The following is a 14,864-nucleotide window of genomic DNA, read 5'->3' on the forward strand; positions in this document are numbered from 1 at the left end:
CTGGTCAAAATGTTTCAAGAAAATTCATTTACAAAATTTGATTCCAGTTGGTTTGAGCCTTTGAATAACATTAGTTGGGGCAATTGGGACCAACAGCCAACTGGACTTGTCAGATCTATTCTAATATTCTATTGTAAACTTGAATTAGCTATTCACTTTTTGGACCATCTTTGGAAAATAGCCCGTGTTTAGAAATTTATTGAAAAGTAGCCACTTTTAATGTGGATACACTGTGACATTGTTAGGGAGTTTTCACTTTTTTGAAGTTCGAAATTCATGACTCTGTCATGGATTCAAAAAATTGGCTATATTTCAATTACAAGTCCGGTAAATGGGGTGAAATTTAAAAATAGCCAGATTTACAAGTGGTAATTGAAAAATAGCCACAGTTTCAAAAGTAATCAAAATTTAGACATGTAAAGATAAATCTGAACAAAAACACTGTTCAAAATTCAAAAAATATTCCAGCATAATATACTGGAGTTCAAATTTTTTACATGTGAACTTCCAGCATGATATGCTGAAAGTTATATACAAGTGTTCAAATCTCCAGTATATTATGCTGGAACTTTTCGTATTGCAGCAAAATAATGACTATTTTTTGATAATGCTGGCTATTTTTCAATTACTAGCCCGTGCGATTTTAACAGAAAATAGCTACTTTTTAACTTTGGGTCCAACTCTATTGAAAGGCCTGAAGTTAAAGCCTAACTCTTTTAATGGGCCGATCTTAGCCCAGTTATGGGTTAAATTGCCCAATCAAATACCTAATAAAATCTCAAATTCCTTATATTCCCCAAAAGGAAAACACTTGTCCTAAACTTCGAAAGATTCTTCCTTTAAAGAATCTCCCAATTACTTGCCAAATTTCCCAAAAACTCTGTCATAGTTCTAACTCTAGCCATTTCCACTCTAGGGTTTTTGGATATTACGAGGTAGCCATTGAAGCAATGGTGAAGGAGGAGGATAGCAAAACTTTGGAGCTGTTCTTGAAAATTGGATTAGATGAAAAGACTGCCAAAAATACTTTGGCGAACAATAAAGTCACCACTAATCTTACTGCCGTTATTCACGAGGTATTTTTAGTTGCATAATTTCATATGGGTATCTCTCTATTTGTGTAGATAACCGACTTTACATATGTATATTAAAAAAAGGTTGCTAATTTCAGCTGTAATCTTGATAAATTTTGTATCCTTAGTATTTTTAGATGCATAATTTCATATGGGTATCTCTCTATTTGGGTAAATAACCTACTTTACATATGTATATTAAAAAAAGTTTGCTAATTTTCAGCTGTAATCTTGATAATCATGTGGAAGAAGTGCACATGAGGTGACGAGTGTGTACACATGCTTATATGTGAAAATTGACCGGTTTAGACTCTTATGTTACTTATAAGAATTTAATTGAAGTTGTAATTAATTGTTCTATCTTTTACTATCAAGTTTATTTTTACATGCTTTACTTGAAGTTGTTATTACATGTTCTAGTTTCCATTGTCGAGGTTACTCTTATCTGCATTTATTAGTAGTTGTTGTTACATGCTATTCTTTCCATTGTTGAGTTATCCTCACGCATTTAGTCGTAATTGCTATTTCATGCTACCTCTCTCTTTGTTGAGCTTATGTTATGTATTTGAATTTGAAGTTGATATTTCATGGAAATACCTTTATGATTGAGTTACGAAGTTGTAGATATTGAGAGCTATTGACAAGTTGTTGAAATTGTTGGTTATTGGAATACCTTTCCTTGTTGAGTTATTTCTCGTTCATTGTGTTGTTATTGAGATTCTTGTACACATTGTGGTTAATCCATGGGCTATGTGTTGTGGTGACATTCGTATTATTGATTTTGTGAATGTTGTGGCATATGGGCACGTGTGGTGTGAGTTGATTATTGTGTTTTGATATTGATATGCATGCGGTGGTATAAGGGTGGGTATTGAAATGCATGCCGTGAGATAATATGGTATTTATACGTGTGTTGCTAGTAAGGGAATTACTTGAAGCCATGCAATGAGATAAGGGGGCTAAATGTCACGACCCGGAATTCTCACCTACGGGATCGTGATGGCGCCTAACATTTCACTTGCTAGGCAAGCCAACATTAGAGTAAATCATAAGCCATTTCAATAATTCATCAATTTAAAACTCATTTAAACTTAAATGAAACTAAAATGAAGTACTAAGTGGCATAATACCCAGAATATCTAAGTGCAATTTCCTGACCTGGAGTCACAAGAACACGACTAAGGAAAGAGGAAGGGGACTTCAAGGTTTGTGGATGCTAGCAGATCTACGTCGAGTCTCCAAGTATGCCAATCTGAGTTAATGCACCTCACGTACCGCTGGGACCAGTACCAAAATCTGTACAAAAAGTACAGAGTGTAGTATGAGTACAACCGACCCAATGTACTCTGTAAGTGTTGATCCTAACCTTGACGAGGTAGTGACGAAGCTAATATAGGACACCCACGTAATTAAACCTCGATAAACAGAAATATACTTACAACATAACAACAGATAAAGTTTTAGCATGTACTATTGGGAGGAGACATGCGAAAATGGGGTACAAAACATGGCAACTATAATAGAAAATGAAAATATGAAACAGTCAATAAACCTTCAACCAATGAAAGCGGATAACATAATGAATTAAGGCTGCAAGACATCACCCCTCGTGCTTTTACTCTCAACCTCACCATGAAACAATAATAATGGCACAACATTACCCTTCGTGATTTTACTCTCAATCTCTCCATAATATGATAAATACAGTACGACATCACCCTCGTGATTTTACTTTAGTATTTTTAGATGTATAATTTCACATGGGTATCTCTCTATTTGTGTAAATAACCTACTTTACATATGTATATTATGAAAAGGTTGATAATTTCAGCTGTAATCTTGATATTTTTGTATCTTAAGTATTTTTAGATGTATAATTTCATATGGGTATCTCTCTATTTGTGTAAATAACCTACTTTACATATGTATATTAAAAAAAGGTTGCTAATTTTCAGCTGTAATCTTGATAAATTTTGTATCTTTAGTATTTTTAGATGTATAGTTTCATATGGGTATCTCTTCATTTGTGTAAATAACCTACTTTATGTAACAACTCCAAACATCACCTTTCTACGGGCAATTGATATTTGCTCGTGTTGTTTGAAAGACTTGTATATGCACTCCATTCCTACCGGAGGCTCAATGCTCGCTTACATCGGGCCAATATTTGGTGGGGGACGTGTTTCTAGCAGTATTCCTAACTCGAACCTTGAGGACAATGTTCTTTTTGAGGAGGGGAGTATTGTTGTGAACAAAGCTAATGCTGTAAAGACTTATGGGCCAAATTTGTGGAACAAGACTGATCCAGTTAGGACTATTGGGCCAGGACCTAATTTAAGAGAAAGTCCAAGGATTAAACAACCGAATAGATTATCGGGGAGTTATATTTGGGATCCAGGGGATATGCAGGGCATGCGAATACTGTTGAGAAAAATGTCTGTCCCCTCTCCTCCCCAATTCTGAGTCTAGCTTCTCATCCCCTTCTTTGGTTCTATTCTATCTTACTTAGCTTCTGCATTTTGTATTTCCATTACTGTTGTTCTACTTCGTTGAGTTGTAATTGTTAGATACTACCATCAATACAATTACAACTCAACGAAGTAGAACAACAGTAATGGAAATACAAAATGCAGAAGCTAAGTAAGATAGAATAGAACAGGGGATGAGAAGCTAGACTCAGAATTGGTGAGGAGAGGGGACAGACATTTTTCTCAACAGTATTCGCATGCCCTGCATATCCCCCTGGATCCCAAATATAACTCCCCGATAATCTATTCGGTTGTTTAATTCTTGGGATTTCTCTTAAATTAGGTCCTGGCAAAATAGTCCTAACTGGATCAGTCTTGTTCCACAAATTTGGCCCATAAGTCCTTACTGCATTAGCCTTGTTCCCAACAATACTCCCCTCCTCAAAAAGAACCTTGTCCTCAAGGTTCGAGTTAGGAACATTGCTAGCAACACGTCCCCCACCAAATATTGGCCCGATGTAAGCGAGCATTGAGCCTCCAGTAGGAATGGAGTGCATATACAAGTCTTTCAAACAACACGAGCAAATATCCATTGCGCATAGAAAGGTGATTGTTGCAGATTCTGCAATTACAAGCAAAGGCCTATCTTTTGAGATGCTTGGTTCTCCGTCTATACTCTTAGTACTGTCATGATAAGAAAGTAGATGGCTAACAAGTGATTTTGTCAAGAAGCCAAAGACCAGTGTACTAATGAGCATAAGAATAGTTGTAAGGGTAAGGGTAAGAACCTTATCTTGATAAAGAACCTGCAACATACAAATAATTTTCATTGACAAGAATATTGCTCCAATATCTGCTACCATCACAGATTCAAAATATTGTAACACCCCACCATCACCTATAGTGACAATATAAGTATACCAATTTTTTCTTCCAACAAACAAATGAATGATAAGTCCACGTAAACAAATCTTGGGGGACCAGTTGTTGGCATACACGACTTTAACTAAATGCTCATCACCATTTCTTTCTACTATTTCCACAGGCCCACGAACACTAGTTTGAATCTCGTCAAATTGTTCATAGTTCTGGAACCCAATAACAGCATGAAGCGGTGCAATATGATTCATTCCAACAAGCTCCATGTAGCAAATCTCAGTTTCACAATCAAGAGCAGTACTAAGATCATATTGTGAAACTATTGACCATATGAAGTTCTCTATCCAAATATTCAGCCAAGACTAGTGTATATTCTTCCCCTGCAATTGAAGGACATGTGGATGCAATGGAGTCATAGATAACATATAGCCCATTGGATAAGGTGGGACTACCTACAATTATGAAATAAGACCAAAAAGGTTCAACTGGAACCAATACCAGGTCATTTTCTGTTGAGTACAAGCTAAAACAAGAAAACGTTGAAGCTTCAACTTGAGAATTATCACTGTCACTTTTAAATGCCTTCAGTAATATGCCCCTAGCCTCCATGTCTTTAGGATCCAATGCACAGGCATCAAGCAAGACTTGGCACCCATCTTCATATGTCAAACTCATGCAATGATAAGAGAACACAAACAGTTCCATCTTCTTTCTTTTCTTATTCTGGTTATTCTTTTCTAAGTAATTATCAAAGAGATTAAAAATTGAAGATGTAGCAACTACCAATGCAAAATCAGACAGAAAAATTGAGAAATACATACACCATTGCCATCCCGGATCCCACACGTGAGTCATAGAGTTAGAAACCACATACTCTGAATAGAATCTTAGAGTTAAGGTCTTGGAATTTGTCCCTGGTGCCATGATAATGTGATTTCTATGAGGGCTCAACTCAATTTCCAGCTCAGTCATAGTTTGGTTGATAAGAGATTGAAGACTTGGAATTCGAGACTTGATAATATACTCCAAATGTTTCCACATGATTTTCTCAAGATGTTCTGTATCCGCCTTGTGAATGAGATGTTGTAAGATTGGGCAAAAATGCTCTAGAACCAATTCCTGTTCGATATTTGCAGCTTCCTTGATTAGGCTAGTAGCAGTCAGCTGCGGTTGAACCGCAGGCACTGAGCCTTCGACTAGCATTTTCACGTCGTTCTCTTCCTCGGACTTTCCATCTTTGAAGGCAGACTCCATTGGTGTTATAGGGAGTAAGGTAGTTATGTTTGAAAGAGAACTCCTGTTGAATACTTGGTCGTTGGTATTGCCAACATCCATGCTATGCTTACGATCGATCTCCTTTTCAAACATTTCATCGAATACCTTGCACGCTTCCATTTTGCCTCTGTAGTCAGATTGCTCTGACTCTCCAAAGCCTAATAAAATAGCCTCAAAACGACTCTGGTACTCAGACACAGTAGTTGTTTGCCGGAGCTTCGCCAATCGTCCTTCGACTGATTCTAGTCTCTTTTGACGGAAACGGATTTGCACCTTCGCAATAAAATGTTCCCAATCCACCAGCTGCTTGTTCCGGAAGAGCCATCGATACCAGTCTAAAGCTTCTCCATCGAGATAGGACGAGGCGAGAAGTAACTTGTTGTTTTCTGAAATTCTATAGAATGCAAAGTATCGTTCAGCCTGAGAAATCCAGAACTCTGGATTCTTTCCGCAGAATCGTTGGAATTCCACCGGAGTGGGTTTACTTGTTGCAAGGTTTCCAACCAACTCCTGTAACAGTGAACGAATTTCAGCCAAATCCTTAGACCATGAATCCTTCACGACCTTAATTGAATCATCAATAGTTCGAATTATTTGGTCCTTTATCGAAGACCTCTCAATGAAAGCACCAATGTAACAACTCCAAACTACAAATTGTATTGATGGTAGTATCTAACAATTACAACTCAACGAAGTAGAACAACAGTAATGGAAATACAAAATGCAGAAGCTAAGTAAGATAGAATAGAACCGAAGAAGGGGATGAGAAGCTAGACTCAGAATTGGGGAGGAGAGGGGACAAACATTTTTCTCAACAGTATTCGCATGCCCTGCATATCCCCTGGATCCCAAATATAACTCCCCGATAATCTATTCGGTTGTTTAATAATTAAGTCCTGGCCCAATAGTCCTAACTGGATCAGTCTTGTTCCACAAATTTGGCCCATAAGTCCTTACTGCATTAGCCTTGTTCACAACACTTTACACAATAATTTAAAATAAAGGTTGCTAATTTTCAGCTGTAATCTTGAGATTTTTTGTATCTCAAGTATTTTTTGATGCATAATTTCATATGTTTATCACTTTATTTGTGTAAATAACCTACTTCATACATGTATATTAAAAAGAGTAAGAATTATTCTACTGGAATTTTGATTGTTGTATCTCAAGTATTTTAGATGCATAATTTCATATGCGTATCTCTCTATTTGTGTAAGTAACCTACTTTACATATGCATGTAAAAAAGGTGAAAAGTTTCAGCTGCAATATTGATATTTGTATCTCTAATTATTTTTTGATGTTATAAATGCATATGGGTTTGTTCTATTTGTGTGTAAATTACATGCTTTATAAATGTATAATGCCATCGGTTTTTTCATACTATCATATTCTCGCGACCAAACTGCACAATGTAGCTAGTTGTGGGGAGGTGTGCTAGGATGGAGTAGCTGTGTGCAACGTCTCTTATTGGTTACATTAGTTGATTCTTTGTTCTGCTAGATTTTGTCGCTTCTATTTTAAACATCTTCCCTGAAAAGCAATTATATGTCTTAAATTTTCTCCTAACACCTTGTATCGTGATTAATCCAGGCAGCTGTGACTGATGGTTGTGATCGTACTGTAGGCAACCTGATATACACGGTAGGCTTCTAGAATTTTGACAATAAGTTGGAAAATCCAATTAAATCTTATTCCTTTCCATTACGTTGGGAGGATAAGCACTTACGAGAATGTAAAAGATGTAACGAACTTTATCCTTTGTATGATAGGTTGCTACAAAGTTTCCAGCCAATGCACTTAACCACCGGCCCACATTGCTTCAGTACATTGTATCAACAAAGGTTTGTTGTTCGCACATGTCAAAATTCATGTTAGTTTATTTGGTGCTCCATTTACGCAAGCATAGCAGTAGACCTGCGACTGCCCCTTTACTTTTGTAAATCGTCGATGTCTGTGTCTGTTTTAGGCTTATTGAGGCTTTTATGACTATTAAATTGGTTTGCCCCATCATATTTGTCTTTTACTGGACCGTTGCAGATTAAAACCCCTGCACAGTTAGAAGCGGCATTCACGTTTCTTGCTGCAACCGCCTCTGGAGATTTGAACACCCAAGAATTTGAGGAGGCTTGTGGTGTTGGTAAGAAATCCTGTTCCCGAAGTCCAATTAATATAATATTAATGACATTAGATCTCTCATGTTTGATGAATCTTTTATATTATTATTGGTGTATACTTTTTTCTTGGGGGGGGGGGGATTGTGTTTTTTCTTCTTTGTTAGATATAATAAAATATCTTCCTTTTAAAACAAAAATCAATATGTATTCCTATAATATTGAGCAGGAGTTGAGGTATCCAAGGATGACATTGAACGTGCTGTCAGTGAGGTTTTTGAGGAGAAGAAGGCCAATATATTAGAGCAGCGTTATAGAACAAATGGTTAGTATTGCTGCTTCTGGGACTAATCTGGTTGCTGTTTAGCTGATTGGTTAATATATGTCTGTTGGTGTGTTTATATTCAAGTAATTGAGTGCCGAGAACTCTGAATGCTAGCATTGCAGCGAACAAAAGCATAAGACACTCTCATTGACCTTTGTCATTTTATATCCTTGTACTGTTGTAGCTTCTAGATGTGATGATGTACGAAGACTGTTTAGATTAAATTCATCTTTTTTTTAATAATATGTACTTATCTTTCAGGTTTCTGTGGTTTGATTAGTCTTTTTCTAATTAAGTGCTGTTATGATACTAATACTACAAATGACCCGATTGTCTTCTTTGGCTGATTAAGGATATAATGCCTGTTTTATATTTAAGCATGAATAGAATAGGAGTTTCAACTAATAATAATTATTTCTTTGATCGAGTCACTGCCAGGACCTTAAATTGGTAGCTTAGTTGTGACCCCTAGGTGGCTCGTTTTTCCTGAGCAATTGGGTGAAATAAATTTGTTAGATCCTGATGTGATTCTATACTTTATAAAATATGAGTAGGATTGGACAGGAGGGAAGGGTTGGTCTCAAATGTATGTGCATTGGTGACCTTATTGAAATGTTGGCAACTGTAAATGTCAGTTGATCAAGGACTATATTTTTGATAAACTGGGCATGGAGGTAAGACCTCTCTTCTCTAAAGAGATAAATTCTCTTTCTAACATGCTCTCCTTATTAGTTGGTGAACTCTTTGCTCACGTTCGGAAGAAGTTGCCATGGGCTGATCCGAAAGTAGTCAAGGTAATCGCAGATGTTTCCTACGCTCTCTTTTGGGATAGATGGTTAGGCTATTATGAGCTACAATATAAAATTGCTGCTTATGAAGATTATTTATTGTCACAGGAAGTAATAGATGCGGAGCTGTATAAATTACTTGGGGAAAGAACTGCTGCAGATAATGAAAAGCCTGTAAAAAAGAAGAAAGAGAAGCCAGTGAAAGCTGAGGTGGTGCTTCTTCATCTTATGTGTTTTATCCTTTTGCTGACCACATGTGTGGAGCTTCTTCATCTAATATGTTTTGTCCTAAGCTAAGCTGAGCCTGCTTCTTCATCTTATGTAGGATAAGGCAAAAGTTGATGAGACCCCTGCACCGAAGCCGTCTGAAGAAGAATTAAATCCATATTCGATCTTCCCCCCTCCTGAGGAAAATTACAAGGTGCTTAAACTAATGTTATGTCCATTGTCATATTTATCAGTCTTAAGCTTAATACTTTGCATATTTTGCTTCACTGGGATTTCCGTGATTTAACATTTTTTACATGATTAACTACATGCCATTTAAAACTAGTGCAACAAATACACTTTGGCTGCGTGAAAACTTCCTTACAAGTTTGTAATCATATGGTGCTGGTCTGTTTATCCTCTTTTGCATCTGTGGTTATGTATGTGAAACTTTTATTTTTCTGCCATTTTGGGTCCTTAATTTTGTGTACATGGCCATATTTTTTTCTCTTCTTCCATAAGCTGGTTCCGCTTGGTTGGAAAACTTATGTAGTTGCTTCTTGGGCTAGTTTGCATATTTATGGTATTATAGGTTGGACTAAAGCAGTCTATTGCTGTCAAATTTCCCCACTTTAAATCTAATTCAGGAGAGTTTGTTCAAGATTTTTAGCTATGTTCTTCTTTTTAGTGGTATGAACATCTACTATCCTGATAATCAGGTACATACAGAAATATATTTCAGTGACAGGCCTGTGCTTCGAGCTTGCAATTCCAAGGAACTACTTGAAAAACATTTGAAAGTGACTGGACGAAAAGTTTTAACACGTTTTCCACCCGAACCTAACGGATATTTGCACATTGGACATGCAAAGGTGATGATACACAAATTTGCATATATTGTAACTGTGACTTTAATCTTGCTCTAAATCTTACTTTGATACTAAACAGGCTATGTTTGTGGACTTTGGTCTGGCAAAAGAAAGAGACGGTGGCTGTTACTTGAGGTAAGCGTTCAAATTTTGCTTCTCAATATGTGTTTTTCCTTCCTCATAATCTCATGTAAATATTACTGCAAGGATTTTGCAAAAAGTTCGGCTTTGCGCTCAATATGAAGCACTATATTACAGAAAGGGTGACTTTATTTGATGCCTAGAATACAGACTTGTGTCTCGTGAGAATGGATGCCTGTCCTGGGACCTGCTCATCAATTGGCATTTGCTTACGGTCGTTCGGTTTGGAGATGGGATAATTCTATTCTGTCACGTCATCCGGTCAAGGATGGAAGTACAATGATGATGAGATTGATATAGAATTAGATTATGGAGAATTATAACATTTGGGGGGGGGGTACTGTTGAGGGATATTCTCACGGTTTTGATCAAAATTCGAGTTTAATTTAGTTTTGATGATAAAATAGAATCCTGGGTCACAAACTTTTGGATTTAGGATCAGCTCTCAGAGATCTTTTTTAATTTGGATAGATAAAATTAGGCTACTAAAACAAGAAAAGATAATGCAATTTAAAGATGTTATTGGAGTGCGAGCGAGAGGCATGGTGGAGGAAGAGTGCGAGAAGGTTGTGGTGGGAAGGAGTTAACGTTATGCTTCTGGATTAATTAGTTTGGCCTAGCAAACTCTGAAGTCTGAATTAGCTTGTCTGAACTCTGAATATAGTTCACTATGTAATCCACAAGATATTTGTCTCTCGTTAATTCTGCCCCAAAAATCAAACGCGAGTGGTGGAGATTAATTTTGTGCAATCTCATCTTCTTATTGGTCTCCCTATTCACATGGAAGCTCTAAGTTCATTTAAAGTGGAACCTCTCTTTTACATGAGGGTGCTAGATTCCTCATGACTTTGCCGTTGGATTATAGGTTTGATGATACCAACCCTGAAGCTGAGAAGAAAGAGTACATCGATCATATCAAAGAAATTGTAGGGTGGATGGGATGGGAGCCTTACAAGGTATGATGATGTTCAATATCAATGGTCTCTTTCCCGTGTTTGCAATACTAATATGTTGGCAATTTGCAGATAACTCACACTAGTGATTATTTCCAAGACCTTTATGAGCTAGCTGTAGAGCTGATAAGAAGAGGTCATGCATATGTTGACCACCAGGTAAGATGGCTATTATAAATAACACGTGATATGTTTAATACATAAAAATTGCTATTGTTGTTTTCTCTTGATACTCGTTTTTGGTTTCTGGTTCTCCTTTTCTTGTCTTTGCCTTTAAGTCTGCCCTTGCCCACCAGAGCTAACCTCTATTATGAGGGGCTTAACCGAATTTTGCTGTTATACGCTAACTAGATATCAGTATGAGATATATGGTCTGATTTTCTACGTAACACAGACAGCTGAAGAGGTAAAAGAATATCGAGAGAGAAAGATGAACAGCCCTTGGAGAGATAGGCCTATAGAAGAGTCCTTAAGATTGTTTGATGAAATGAAGAAGGGGATGATTAATGAAGGCAAGGCGACATTAAGGATGAAACAGGACATGCAGAGTGATAATTTCAATATGTATGACCTTATTGCATACCGTATCAAGGTAGGTATTTTCTGACAAAAACCATTTTGAATTCTATCTTGGTGTTTACTAACATTTAGTCCAATATTACTTGTTTCTACAGTTCACTCCTCATCCACATGCAGGGGATAAATGGTGCATCTACCCCAGTTATGATTATGCCCATTGTATTGTTGATTCTTTGGAAAATATCACTCATTCGGTACGTATGCGACTTGTTGCTGTCAAATACTGTGTTTACTTCTTCTTCACTTTGTCAAGTCAGCATGACCTATCTTGCATTTATAAGTTCCCTCTGCATATAGCTTTTCTGTTTCTATTTTCATTTTGAAGTTACTTATAATATTTAGCTGTAAATCCATTACATAGAGTATCTTTCCTGAATAAAAATGAGAAAAGAAATAAATGTTGTTCGAGTGCCTATAAAATACTGTGGTCTAACTTGCTGTGCACCCCTCTCTGTTTCCAACCATACTGTTGACAAATTGTTACGGTAAAATATTGCTGTAAATAATAGCTTAAATTAATTAATATCTCAATATCACATACTTATGCAGCTTTGCACCCTGGAGTTTGAAACCCGCCGTGCATCATATTACTGGTTACTGGATGCACTAGGCCTTTACCAGCCTTTTGTTTGGGAATACTCACGGTTGAATGTGTCCAACACTGTGATGTCAAAGCGGAAGGTAAGTTTGAATCCTGAGTGTTCCTTTTATAAAAAAATATTTATAATGGTTTCATGCTGGTAAAGTTCTTGTTTCAAACTGATTCTTGATTTTTATCGTTGCCCAGTTGAACCGTCTTGTAACAGAGAAATGGGTTGACGGCTGGGATGATCCTCGTCTCATGACATTAGCAGGGTTGCGACGTAGAGGGGTAACTTCAACAGCAATTAATGCTTTTGTTCGTGGGATTGGAATAACTAGAAGGTTGGACACTCATTTATCTAGGTGTCTGTATGTTCCCAGTACAAAGGAAAAAAAGTGTTGTGTCTTGACAACTTTCTATTTTTGGATGCAGTGACTGTAGTATGATACACCTAAGTCGCCTCGAATACCATATAAGAGAAGAACTAAATAAAACAGCTCCTAGAACAATGGTTGTGCTAAATCCCCTTAAGGTGGGTATATCTAGATTTAAACAAAGTATTCGTGGATGGACACGTGTGCTAGTATGTATTCTATTGCCAGTTTACAGAAACTTAAGTTATGAACTTCATAATCAGGTTATCATCACAAACCTTGAAGCTGGCATAGTAACGGATCTAGATGCAAAGAAATGGCCTGAAGCTCCAGTAAATGATGCTTCGTCATTTTATAAGGTGGGCATGCATTTTTTACTGTATAATAATGGATGTTTTCTACTTTTCTGTCTCCACATAATATAGCAATTCAATGTCGTTGATCCTTTAATATGTGTTTGCCATTTCTGTTCATTTTTGCAGGTCCCCTTTTCTAGAGTTGTGTACATTGAACGTACAGATTTTAGGTTAAAAGATTCTAAAGATTATTTTGGCCTTGCTCCTGGAAAATCTGTCTTACTAAGGTAGTGTCCATTAACTCATATCTTTGGTCATCCAAAAATTTGCTCGATTTCAGTTCAATACTTGGCCTTAGATGTAGTTCAAACTATAAAGCTTATTTGCATTGCAGGTATGCATACCCTATAAAATGTACAGATGTAATTCTTGCTGATGACAAAGAGACGGTTCTTGAGATTCGGGCAGAGTATGACCCGTCCAAGACGACCAAGCCTAAGGTGGGTTTTTTGACGTTAAATTCTTCTGTGTCATGGTTGGTTTAGAATTTCAGATCTATTGTTCCTGAAACAATGTCGTTGCAGGGTGTTCTTCATTGGGTTGCAGAACCTTCACCTGGGGTAGATCCACTTAAGGTGGAGGTCCGGCTATTTGACAGGCTCTTTCTCTCCGAGGTTTCTTCTTTACCTTGTCAAACTTACTTTTCACCTTTCAAAATCACAGTTATTTTGAAGCTAATTGGTGCTTGGTTTTGTGATAAGAATCCCGCCGAACTAGAAGACTGGCTTGGTGATTTGAACCCTGAGTCTAAAGTGGTGATACAAAATGCTTATGCTGTGCCCTTAGTTAGGACGGCTGCTCTTGGAGGCAGATTTCAGTTTGAAAGGCTCGGTAAGTTCTAGTACTCGTTATTTCCTTGATAGGGAGCTGAAATTTAGCTAAGATGAAAGTTTAAGTGCCTCTACTATGTTACCCCCTTCTTGAGTCGTAAAATAGGTTCCTTTACAGTATCTATTACTTCTTTGATGTTTGCTTTGGTGCCTTGAAATACTAATAGCAGCAATCCAATTCTAGCTGAAGCTTTTTTCTAAGTTACTTTATAGAGTGATAGCATGTGTATGTGAAACATGAGATTCTATTTGCTTTAACAAAATCAAATTTTAAGTCTCCGGAGCTGAAAGATGTTGGTTGCTTTGATTTTTGTTTTTCAATTCACATTTCAAATTCCGAGTTTGAAGAGTTGGTGTTTCTACCTTTTGAATTCATCATATGAAAATATAATTTGTTAAACTGCTGAAGGCCTTAGTTCCCAATGCCCTCCATTGTTCCTGATTTCCTTAATTTTCTCAAAACAGATGAATTGTAATACTTGAGTTGTTTTAAATGATGACTTTTGCAGGGTATTTTGCTGTTGACCAGGATTCCACTTCTGAGAAACTGGTCTTCAATCGGACTGTCACGCTGCGTGATAGCTATGCCAAGGGTGGAAAATGAAGCTTTTATGAAGAAATGGAAGTGAAATGGCAGTGTGTGATCGAGTGAGATTAACTAATGCATTTTTCTTGATATTTACGTGTACAAATAGACATTTTCAAGAATGAACATTTTTGGTATTCCGGGAATACACCAAGTTTAGATATGACAAAAAAGTTTTGGTAGCTCAATTTTGTTATCTCCCGTGAAGTCCTTTTTGTTTCTTTTCTGCAAAAAATTGCAGTTATGGCTTCAGATATGACATGACCAGTCTTTGGTATTCTTAGTAACCAAATCAGCGAGTAGATCCTCCTCGAGCTTTTCAGATTTTTGGGTGGCTTCTTGCTAGTCACTGTAGTTTCTTTTAGTTCTGCTTAAAGACCATCTTTGCTTTCATTCATCTGATTGTTGGTCCTAGTGTCTTTTTTTTGTTTTGGTTTAGTGATTTGGTGACCGGAGTTTGCTGGCC

General features: G+C 37.0%; 1 protein-coding gene across 1 annotated transcript; it reads left to right on the plus strand.

The window, feature by feature from the left end:
- Nucleotides 1–804: 804 nt before the first annotated feature.
- LOC107775454 (glutamine--tRNA ligase) lies at nucleotides 805–14,586 on the plus strand. Its single transcript, XM_016595181.2, has 23 exons — nucleotides 805–1,076; nucleotides 7,287–7,337; nucleotides 7,466–7,537; nucleotides 7,734–7,833; nucleotides 8,037–8,132; nucleotides 8,865–8,926; nucleotides 9,029–9,130; nucleotides 9,246–9,341; nucleotides 9,847–9,999; nucleotides 10,076–10,131; nucleotides 11,003–11,093; nucleotides 11,163–11,249; nucleotides 11,485–11,682; nucleotides 11,765–11,863; nucleotides 12,219–12,350; nucleotides 12,457–12,593; nucleotides 12,685–12,784; nucleotides 12,890–12,985; nucleotides 13,109–13,209; nucleotides 13,317–13,422; nucleotides 13,507–13,596; nucleotides 13,684–13,813; nucleotides 14,322–14,586. Exons 1-23 carry the CDS (start codon nucleotides 951–953, stop codon nucleotides 14,414–14,416), a joined length of 2,376 nt encoding a protein of 791 aa, XP_016450667.2. The 5' UTR covers nucleotides 805–950; the 3' UTR covers nucleotides 14,417–14,586.
- The last annotated feature ends 278 nt before the right edge of the window (nucleotides 14,587–14,864 follow it).

The sequence above is a fragment of the Nicotiana tabacum genome, chromosome 20, assembly GCF_000715075.1.
Source record: "Nicotiana tabacum cultivar K326 chromosome 20, ASM71507v2, whole genome shotgun sequence".
Lineage (NCBI taxonomy): Eukaryota > Viridiplantae > Streptophyta > Magnoliopsida > Solanales > Solanaceae > Nicotiana > Nicotiana tabacum.